The sequence below is a fragment of the Stegodyphus dumicola genome, chromosome 6, assembly GCF_044657685.1.
Source record: "Stegodyphus dumicola isolate Sdum_Otavi_A_Nest chromosome 6, ASM4465768v1".
Classification (NCBI taxonomy): Eukaryota; Metazoa; Arthropoda; class Arachnida; order Araneae; family Eresidae; genus Stegodyphus; species Stegodyphus dumicola.
Genome location: NC_140773.1, coordinates 174,564,168 through 174,576,046, shown reverse-complemented (window position 1 = coordinate 174,576,046; position 11,879 = coordinate 174,564,168). Strand labels below are relative to the sequence as shown.

At 30.2% G+C, this 11,879-nt stretch overlaps 1 protein-coding gene across 2 annotated transcripts in view; it reads left to right on the top strand.

The window, feature by feature from the left end:
- Nucleotides 1–11,879, top strand: part of GlnRS (Glutaminyl-tRNA synthetase) — a 60,235-nt gene that overhangs the window by 38,358 nt on the left and 9,998 nt on the right. For both annotated transcript variants that reach the window (XM_085819178.1, XM_085819177.1), the window contains exons 15-16: nucleotides 4,436–4,531; nucleotides 8,314–8,441. In XM_085819178.1, the coding sequence (XP_085675304.1) occupies nucleotides 4,436–4,531; nucleotides 8,314–8,441 (224 nt within the window). The remainder of the gene's footprint in view (nucleotides 1–4,435; nucleotides 4,532–8,313; nucleotides 8,442–11,879) is intronic.

Here is an 11,879-nt window from a genome sequence, read left to right as displayed (position 1 = left end):
ATTATCCAAAATCTAATTCATCATTGGAAGAGGATGATAGAGACTCAGTTGCAATGTCTGCAGTTTGATAGTCCTGATTCGAATTCTCCGATTGTTCTGAGAATAATTTCATTCTTAATGAAAGTTCATAGATGGCTTTCTTTGCCTTTTTAATTTGTTCATCATCCAAGAAAATTCGGTGTTTCGGATCTACATATATTGAACCCAGCAAGATCTCATTGTCTAGCAAACTAGTTTCTCTTTTCTTCATTGAAGAAATGATTCCTTCTGCAATAAACCTCCATTTCAGAAAGAACAAACATCCCATTCTTCCATTCTTGCCTCCTGTCAATTCTTCAGATTGCAACTTTTTTGTGGCTATGTACGATGTAGAAAGAAGAGTTTCCAGTTCTGCAAGATCATACCACAGTCTTTTTGTTAGTGAAACATTAGGGTTATCTGCATCTTCTAAAAAGGTTCTTAATTCTAAAAACCTCTTTATTATCAAACATGTACTTCCTTATCGCGTTGCTTGATCAATAATTGCTCCTTTACCTGCTCGCTTCCTAAGAATGGCATCAATTTTGGGAGTTCTTGCTGCTATTGCTGCTTACCTAAATTTACCAGTGAGATTTGTAACTAAATGAGTCTGTTTAATTACTAAGGCAAATATCACATTCATCCTCCTCCCTTATATTTATTTATTAATATGTCAATAAAATAGAAAATAACTATTTATTAATGTATATAGTTCATTAATAAAAATAATAACTCAGCTTGTCATTAATTTTTTTCAATTGATTTTTAATTTCATTTCAAATTCAAACTGTCCAACAAAAACTGGAGTCGGAGTCAGTGTGTGTGTGTGTGATTATGGCAAAGCCTCGAGGGCTATCTGCCTAAGGGGAGGGATGCCTTCATGGAGGACTTTATAAGGAAAACTGGCTCGTATACACGTTACACATGGGGAAAACCACAAAAACGCCCATGCAGCCAGCCCGTTCATGGGATTCGAACCTCGGACCGAACTACCAGTGTTCAGCGACTTTACCGCTCGGCCGCTGGTGTGCCCAGAGTCGGAGTCGACCTATTTTTAGCGACTCTAGCTCAGACTCCTTTTACCCCAAAATCTGCCCGATTCCAGCAGGTTTAGCAAATCAAATAGCAACTAAGTAGCAAAATTATAGATTACTTCAGTTATTTTTCATTGAACTTTAAGTCATCAGTAATTTGTAATTAAATTTTAAAAAACTAAAACAAAATCAAATGTGATCTTCTACTGCAAAAGACTGAGAAAACTGTATTTGTAAGTATTGTTATGTGCACTGTATTGCTGTGAATCTATTTTAACTCTAAAATTTAAAAACATATACTATACATGGCACATCTAACTTTTATGATCCTGCATATTATTCATGTAAATTGTATATCAATATTTTTAACGAATTTTTTGCTAACAAAAGGCATTGCTCATTATTATGTTATGATTAGAATAATTCATATGGATAGGTGGAAATCATGCAACATTGTGATGGGGATTTTGCAAAAATTTAGTATGAAATCTTGTAAATTTTGCAAAAGATTATTATTTAAAGTTGACTAACAAAAAACTGCAATAACTCTTAAGCGCCATTCACATTTAATACTTAACGACTGTAGCAGAGCTAACCGGGGCATGGAACACAGATCTATGTAACATAGCTCATTCACACTTACTAGAGGCATCCACTAGTGATAGCCTATAAGTGAGTAGAAAATAGCACGTGCTTTCATTTGTTTATATTTCCTAGCTGACGATATTTTGCCTTGGATCTTTGAACGGTACTGCAAATTTTGAGCAATGTTATTTGTAAAATGCTTCGACCAAAACGTATTGTGAGCAAAAAGCAACGAAAATGTATTTTGTTGCATAATGTTTTTTCCTGCAGCATATATATTGTATGAGACATAATTTTGTCAACTGTAATAAATGAATATTAAAAGTTTAAAAGCATTGTCCTAAACTGTTGACAAGGCAAAATTAAGAAATGCTTTAAGTGACATATTTCATTAACTAGAACACGATTAAATACAGTTTTTACAGCTTAGTTCAAAGCAATGAATTAAAAATATTAAGATAATCACCATTACTTGAAAAAATGTTAATACATAATATAAGTATTAAATAATAACCATCATTAATTTTCTGGGTTGAGTAATTAAGCATGCCAAAGTACATAAGGATTATCATTTTTTTTTTTTTTTTTCTTTCAAAATTTGTAATGTATTGTATAGGTTTCATACCATCAAAAATTATTTAGAAAAATCATAGCAAAAATAAAAACATGTTTTATTATCAGTATTTTTATTCCAAAAGATTAGTGAGTGCTTTCTAGTTTATAAAGTTGATGTGATTTATTTTATGAGTTAATAAACAGTATCATTCTTTTTATGATGAGAAAAGTTTAGAAGGAAAAATATTACAGTAATGCATTTATCTATGCTTTGCCTTCAGTACTTTTAATTCCATAGGAAATTTTATTATACAATTAAATATATTATCTGATATCAATAATTCAAAAAAATATTTGGGAAAATCATAGTAAACTAAGAACATGCTTTGTTATCTTGTTATTAATCAAAAGGGGCATTTTCCCTGAAGGACTATTGTTTTCGTTTTACGAATTTGCGTTGGTTCACTATAAATGTCCATTTCATTTTTCAAACTGTTACCACCAAATGTTAGAGTCCTGCATTATATTTGAAGAAATTAAATAATGAAAAATCTGCATAAATGTATGTATATTTCTCGCATTGTGATAAAACAACGGTACATAGAGCCATCGAATTTTGAATGACGTAATCCTACGGCGAATCTGGGCATGTGGAAGCCCGAATTTATTTTATTATCTATTTCATATTTTGTAAAACTTTAATGAATTTTTGATTAACAAACTCAAGTATTTCAAAGCGAGCAATGGCAATGTTGTACAGAAAAACATTTTTATTTCCAGCATGCGAGACTCTGTATCAGAAATTCTAAAGATGTGCTCAATTTAAAACTATTTTGCGATATTGCTCTTGAACTGAATTTTATGGTTTAAGTGCGAAGAACATGATATTTAATAAATGAAGTAACAGACGAAGTGTTAAAAAAAGCCTCTTTGAACATTATTTAAAATCTGAAACCTTTCAGATTTTCTTTTCTTTTTACTATCAATATTTTTAACAGTTCATAAAGCTGATGTGATTTATTTCATTATATGAGTTAATAAATAGTATCATTCATTTTATGATGAGAAAAGTTTAGATGAAGGAAAATATTATATTAATGCATTTTTCTAAGCTTTGCTTTAAATTCCATAGCAAATTTTATAATACAATTAAATATATTATTTGGAATTTCTGATACGAGTAATTCAATTAATTCTATGGATTCAAAATCTAAACACAAAAATAGTTCTAAATAGAAAAGAAAATTAATTACTATTCCGACGAAGACGATCTGCAATCATCATCCATACGCATTCTTTCTTGACTTTGCTTTTGTAATCTTTCAGTCAGCTGTCCCGTATAATAGGATGCCGCTGGATTTCGGCAATCAGTTTGCAGTCTTCACCCAAATCGGCAGCTATGATTGTGTATTTTAACACTTTAGCGACTGTTCGCCTATTAATTCGGCTTTTTCGCCAATGCCTACCGATCGATAGCCTATTAATCGGCTTTTTATCGCCAACGCCTACATTACTACCTTTATCATCTAAATTTCATTATTAGGGAGAATCTGCGGCCGAGCAGCCGGTCGGACATGCATATTCTGTTGACCCGCTAGCGGTTGGTAAAGTGTTAACTTTAGCGTGCTGCTGCTGATTTAAAACATTCTCTTTCATGATTGGTCGGTTCCGTGTGCCTACTAGCTCTTTTGTGCAATGTTCATATTTTTCAACTGGGTCCGTTGTAACAAAAAACTGGTTTTTTCTAGCCCATCGGCTAACGTCCCAGTGGGAATGGCCCTTTAATGTTAAGATTTATGTCTCCACAACATATTAAAGGTCACAAAATTCAGAAATTCTTTTAGTATTTTCAGAAAATACCTTCAAAATTTGTAAGCATTCATAATTACATATTTAGCTGTTTAACAGCACATATCCTAGTTTAAGTTACTAATTTTATTATTTTATAAAATGTGAATAAAGAAATTTTCAAATTATTGGCATTGACAAATAAATTCTATATTATTCATACAAACATGCACCAATTTTCCAAAGGTCTGAATTCTGATGTGCCTTTATTTATTCTTATGAAAGCTTGATTAGTGTGTTAAGAAAGAGAATAATTATGATGAAATTTAGAAGAAAATTTTATAATATTCTAGTTTTAACAATTTATGTGAAGCAGTATGTATATGTATAGATTATTAGTTATAAATTGTGTACCTTTTCTTTTGTATAGTTAAATTCTGGACTTTTTCTTTAAGGTATCCCCAAATAATCAGTATAAAAGGTTAAGTGTTGCTCAGCCTGTTGGTTTGCGACATACTGGCTATATTATATCAGTGAAAGAAGTAATCAAGGTAATATTTGCAAAATTTACCATTATTTTCTTTTCATTCAAATATGTTGGCTTTCCTTTTTTTATTTTTATTATTAAATGTTTTTATGTAAACTTTTTAACAAATTTATGTCTTTAAATGTATCCTGTATCATTAGAGCAACCAAGCATTGTGACAAAATCATTTAATGCTTTATAACCAGTGGTGATTCTGCAGTTGAGTTCTTTGTGAGCATTACGAAAACAGTACAATTTCATCTGTAAATCTGTTCCAGAATTAAATTTTTATCTATAATGAATTCATCAAAAATTTAGCATCCATCTTCTTATCTTATAAATGTTTCATTATACACTGCACAAAAATAAAAACAATACTGATTTTTGAAACACTAAAATCAACATGCACAAACACCTCATCTAATCTTAATTCTTTATGTATGCTACCAGAAAGCACGCTCTGAACATCAAAGAATGAAACAATTAATATTTCACACATTTTCTAGGAATTCTATGCAATGTCAAAAGACTAATTGGCAAAGTATTCCTGCTAATGATATTTCTAATGTCACGGGAAAGACATGAGACTTTCAGCTCTAGCGTTAGTTGGAGAATTTAACATTTGTATTCCAGGCTTTGTTTGGAAGTAACAAAATAAGTTGTTTTGAATTTCATCAACAAAGACTGTAACCCATACTGTACTGTATGGAAATAGAAAACCTGAATGTAGTAACTGAAAAGGAATCATGGCATATTGGCATGCAGTGGTGATTTTGCAATAAATTGTCCAAATAGTGAATCATCTCTACACAAAAGTAACCAAAATTGCTTACCAGAAGTTAGTGGGGGAAAAAATACAACATGACTACTAAGAAGGAACTACTGTTTGCTCCTGAATCATTATGTGATGTTAATGGAAAATGAAAATTAAACTGATTTATTCTGTGAATGAAAGCATTGTACTATCGTTCTATATCATGTCTTTTCAATAATAAAAGCCTTTTCTTGACTCATTTTTTAATATTTTGCTTATCAAAGCAAATTTATTTCGTCTACTTTCTAGTCAAACTAAATGCTCCAAATGGTGTTTAAAGTAAATATTCAAAATGGTTGCCTAAGCATCAATATATTTCTGAGTACAAATACCTCTGAACCTTGTAGGGAGGAAAATAAATTGTCTATGACAGTTCAAAGTATGTATGCATTTTTCTGATGCATCATATATTAAAATAATGGGTACATCATGATGTGCCCACATATGCCAGGCATTGTTGATATATATAGTATATATCTAAATATAGCTTGTTTCTTTATTAGTCACCCAAATAGCTCAACACTTTTTTAGCTGTAGCCAAAACCTACTCTTCAAGAACCTAATCTTAATCTTGAATTTTTTCCCTTTCCCTTCTCACTTTCTTGATATTCATCCATTTCTTTGAATTTCTGTAGGGATTTATTCTCAGAATTTAAGGTTAAGCATATGGCATTTAATCATCACACTAGGGAAAACAAAATGTTATTATCATTGGGAGCCATGACCAAATTGTCAGTAAGCAAGTAAAAATATCATGCCAGTGATTAAAAGTGATCAAAACAGCTCATTACAGCAGTTAGCACATCAAGTAGTAATGGCAAGTCTATGCAGCAACTTAAAAATTTGAAATTACTGCCATAGAAATTACTGTTAGTTTACTGACTGAACCAGAAAAACTACTGATAGTCAGCATGTACTGTATTTTAATTCTGATGCTCTAAAAAATACTAAATTTATGACCAATATTACCAACCAGTGATGGAATTAAAACCCATAATAATGAATGGTTTCTGTGATATGCTTGCTTGCTTATTATAAGCAAATTAATTTGTGCCTTTTTACTAATGGATTTTTATTGTATGAATGAATTAAAGGATTATTCTTACATTAACAAACTAAAAATTAATCGCATTTCAAATTTATACACAGCACAAAAATAATGCATAAAAAAATTATGCACAAATAATATTTTTATCTCCTGATACGTAATGGTGTTTTTTTTAATGTATAGTCTATTCCGAATAAAATGTGTTTTTTTTTTTACTTTGACTGAATAAAATTTTTGCATTAATCCCCCTTTAAAAAAAAAAAAAAAAAACACTTCATTACCTTCATATAGCTACATGCAAAATTTTGAAAAGCAAGTGCTCAGTTAAGCTGTATAACACTAGGATGAAATTTTAGAATTTAGCCTTTTGTTCTTTATATTTAGCAACATTGAGATAGATGAAGAATCTGCAATCTTGTAGGTCATCAAGTGCAGCCTTTTGAATTGCTGCAGAACAAATCCTTATAACTGTTATTTGGTCTTTCAATTGGTTATTGTTTTCATTTACTTGAAGAATGGATACTTTTTTTTATACTAAATAGTATACAGGATTGTATAAAATAATCCTATTGAATAAAATATTAATGATATCATAAAAACTATTTTGCAAAAAATGACTTGAATATTTCTTTAATTCATAGTAAAAACACAAAGCAGTTTCTTAAAAACTCTGTTTCAAAAGGAAGTTTCAAGCAAACATTGCATTTGATTATTAAAAAACATTAATAATGATAAAGATTCAAGAGAATTATTTCGAGATGATATAATTCTTATGTACTCAAAGAATGTGATGACAGATTCACTACTTTGAGAACCTTGACATATAACAGATGTTAGCATTGCAACCCTTAGCAACCTTATCTAGCTAGGCTATCTTCAGGGTTCCTAAAGAACTATATACATATTTCATAGAGCTGTCAAAAGTGAATATTATGAAGTCTTTATTTGTTATTAAGGATGTTTTTATATTAACATAGTAAATGTGCAGGGGAATAACCATTGTTTTGCTTGATATGCTCTAAAAGTATTTTATGGATTAAATCGAAATTCTGTAAGGTTAAGAATAACAGATACACATCTAGAGGATCAAGTGAAACTACAAATCCTTAAGCAGATTGCCAAAATATTTGCTGTAAAAATTTAATAGTCTTAAAAATATTATTTAAACTTAATAAAATTTCCTGTTGCATTGAAATAAAAATTTAAAAAAAAAATAATAACTGAAACATATGGAAGGAAATTAGTACATGGAACAAACTTCCCATTTGCGGTCATGAGGTGGGATATCTGTTACAGGTGTTCGACTATAATTAAATTGTACAAAATGATATACATTTTAAGGTACACCAATTGAAGTCTCTTACATGTAATGTTATTAACTTAATATGGCCTTCTAATATGTAAATATTTCTAGTCCCTTATAAAAGGTAATCAATTAGTTATTGTAATTTAGAGCAACAGTATATAAAGATTCAACCTCTTTAGAGGAGCTCATGTTTAAGAGTGTGAATGTGATAGTATAATTAGCTTAACCTAGTTTTGCATGCCGTATATATTATTATCTGAAAGTTACATTATTATAATTTGTGCTTTATACTAACCATAGTAAAAATACCTATTAGAAGTGGTCCCGTATTTTGAACAGCTTATTTACAAAAATTTGCTCAAAATGTACATAAATTAATTGACTGAGACATACTGTTATTGGGATTTGCTGGTTTGTGCTCTGAAACTTTGTCAAAACAATATGTTTGTTTGTCATAAATAAAGTTGCCCACCACCAATTTATAGATTTTAAATAAATTAGCCAATTCATTTTATTTCATAAGATTTTACATATGTGCATTTCAAATGGCAGTTCAATTGTGATTAAGATAAAAATTATATGTATGTTTTATTTTTAATACTTTTTTATTCATGATTAAAAAATTATCTTCATTGTCAGGACAAAAATAACAAGATAGTTGAGTTGAAAACTATAGGTACTCCAGTTGCAAATGCTAAGAAACCGAAAGCCTTTATTCATTGGGTTGCAGAACCTCTAGAATGTGAAGTCCGATTGTATGAACGATTGTAAGTATTATAAAAATTTCAAGAAAATTGGTTTAATGTGTAAATAGTAATTTATTTTATAATATTAAACATTTTTGAAAATCTGTACACAAATGTTTTTTGTTCCTGATTAATTTCTGAGAAATGAAATGATTTGATTAAAAAATGTTATAAAAGATGATGATACAATTGGTTTAAGCATCCATACTATTGTCCTAAAGATATGCAAAATCTATATATATAGTAAAATCTAAAAGTCTGGAGATGGAATGCATAGGTGAATATACATGTGTAGCAGATCCATGGCAATTTGTCAACTAAGTAAATTTCTGTATTCTCATATGAAATTTTATCCAGTTATGATGTTTCCAACAGAAGTGAACATTCAGAGATAGGTGTTTAGGAATAAGAAGACTGTTGAGCAATATATAAATGTTAAATTCTATGTACATTTGGACTGATGTCCAGAGGAAAACTATAAAAGTGTTGAAGCAGGTTTATGTCACTAACATTCTTAAACATTTTAGTTTCAAGTTATTGAGAACAGATGTCAAAGGTGAACAAGCATCAGCTATAAAAAGTTACTAAATGTTCTATACCAAGCATAAATTGTGCCACAGCAAAAGCAAATTCAAACTAGAAGTAGCCCACCCTGCAAAGTATATAAAAATCATGATTTTGGGTGGAGAAATTAGATATATTTATTTAAAATAGATTTTCTGAAATTTAAATTAGTGTTTTGGCTTCTAATCAGTTTTTCTAATGACTAAAATTTAAAATTATTAAAAATTAAGTTCAAAAGAAATTAGTCCAAATTTGGCTTACAGAACAAAATGTGTCCACATGCAAACCATACCATATGCCATAACACAGGCTCATCAGTTCATGTAAGTCACACAGCAGTGAATCATGAGCTCAGTAGAATTGTATATTATGTTAGTGTTATTGGGACAGCTGGCATAGAGCCATTCTAGCAACTTTGGTTTCTAGTAACCTCAAGAATCAAGAGACTCATATGCACATGTGCAGTGCATGTTGAATGAAGAAAATACCTTTCCCATTCTCATATAAAACAAAATCATTTAATCGTAGTATATGGTATGCACAGGCTTTAGTGACATTAAAAGGAACAGTAAACCAGGCATTTTTTATGATGAGCAGTAAACGGGTCATTTTGGTGTTAAAGGCAATTTTCAAAATTATGCCAAGGCCGTACCGTATACTAGGATTTTACCACAAAATCTTACCCCTTTTTTTAAATAAATACTTTATTAGTCATTTTGCGGTAAAATAAAAAAATAGTAATCAGTCATCTAGGCTAACCATTTAATATAATTATATTTGTCAAAATATCAATTATTGTAATTCAGTTTTTAATCTTTGAGTAATTTACTCAACCACAACTCCCATTTCTTCAGGAGCGTTAAACCTGTTGAATCCCTGATATTATGCCATAATTTCAAGGAACTGGAAATTGGGACCTCAGGAACAGAAATAATAAGTTTAATCTTATTCGTATCATTCAATATACCCTCTTCCTTCTAGATTTATTTATTATTAGTTAACAATACTTTCAAATTTCAGCAATTTTCTCTGGCATACTCCTGAAACTAATTCTAGCAGTATAATGATATACCACCATGAAATTTAATGCACGTATTTTTTGTTTATGTATGCTGCTAAATAAAAATATCTGAATTTATTTTATAATATTATTCAATAGATTTCTTTCTTTCGTTTAGCTGCAAAATATGTGTGTGGGGGGGGGGGGAACGTTTTTTTAATCCACATTGGGAGATTCTAATCTCAAACTTCGGTGAAGAAAACTCCTATTACAGTTATAATAAAAATGCTTTGGGGATTTTATATATATACCGTAATTTCGCACGTATAGTCCGCACCATCTTATAGTCCGCAGACACAATTTTATATGAAAAAAATTTCAAAAATCATCAGATAGTCCACACCACCGGATAGTCCGCGGACTGTACATCCGAAATTATGTTTTTTTAATACGGCAATATTAATGTATTTTAGAAACAAAGAACTAAGTATAAATAGAAAAAAAGGCAATGTTTCATCAACGTTATCGAAGATGAGAGACAAAATATGAAAACAAAATACTGTGCAACGTGCTATCCTCGTGATAAGTGGTAATGAAATGTGACCTTCGACCCCATTCACTCGGTGTTGCCAAACCACGCTATAAGTAAACGAATCACGCTTTTTTTTCATACTCCAGGTACTTGCTACTAAGGCTCCTAAAAACCGAGCTGATGCATCAACAACTTTTTCCCCTCCCAGCAGTTGCGCTAAAGCAGTGCGAAGGATACTGGGATACAATACTCTGGTTGCGCTAAGTGAGTGCTCATATCCCGGCATCGCTTGATGCGCCCACCCTGGATTTTAGGAGCTCTACTTGCTACTACTCATTCGTTCTGCATTATGCTCTATGGTTTACTATCGATACGATATATACGAATGTTTTCTTGGAATCTCTCGCTTTTTTTATATTTGATCATCGGCAATTCACGACAGCGTGTTTTTTAAATTTCAACGATTTTAACCATGAACAACCAGCGTATTAACCAGTCCGCAGCTTCAAAAATTCGCATTTTAAACATAGATAGTCCACGGACTATACGCGCGAAATTACGGTATATATATATATATATATATATTGGACTTCCTTTTCTTACTCTCCTTTGCATTTTTCCTAAGACTAATTTGTAATTAAAAAAAAAATTACGTAGATTTTATTAAAAAAAATTCTAAATAGTATTAAATTTACCATTTGACATTTCTAGGCACTTTACATGTTTTTAAATGCAAAAAAAACGTGACTACCATTCGAGTCTCTGGCAATTTTTAAAGTATATTAAATATTTGGAATTTTGTTTACTAATTATAATGTTCTTGCTTTTTTCTGTTTTTATTTAATCTATTTCTTCTTTTTCATTGCAATATTTTCAACATTTTAATTGCATTTTTTAATTTAAATTTGGGTTTTAATTTCAAAGTGTTTAATTCACCAAAGAGGCAACCTTGAGTGTCTCATATTATAACATTCTCTTCCCCCCCCCATTGTTTTGAACTGACGCTTGAAAGGAGTTTTATATTTTTTACATATTATGGGTAAGTTTTAATTTCTTTTTAAATTAGAAATAATTTTCATTAATCCCTTAACGATCGGATAATTTTCAAGAAAACGGTCATAAAAGAGACTATTTTTTTATTGAAGAAAATTGCATACAAATATGTACAATATATGCATTCATTTTCAATTTCTGGATTGTTTTTAGCTTGAAATTTTTAAAATATAATTTTTTAGGTAAAGCCAACATTCAGTTTTATTTTGACTGAATATTGGTTTTGCACTAAGCCAAGAAAATTTCAGAAATATGTGTTTTAAACATTAAAAGAGAATTTAATTAAACTTACACATAATATAAACAAAGT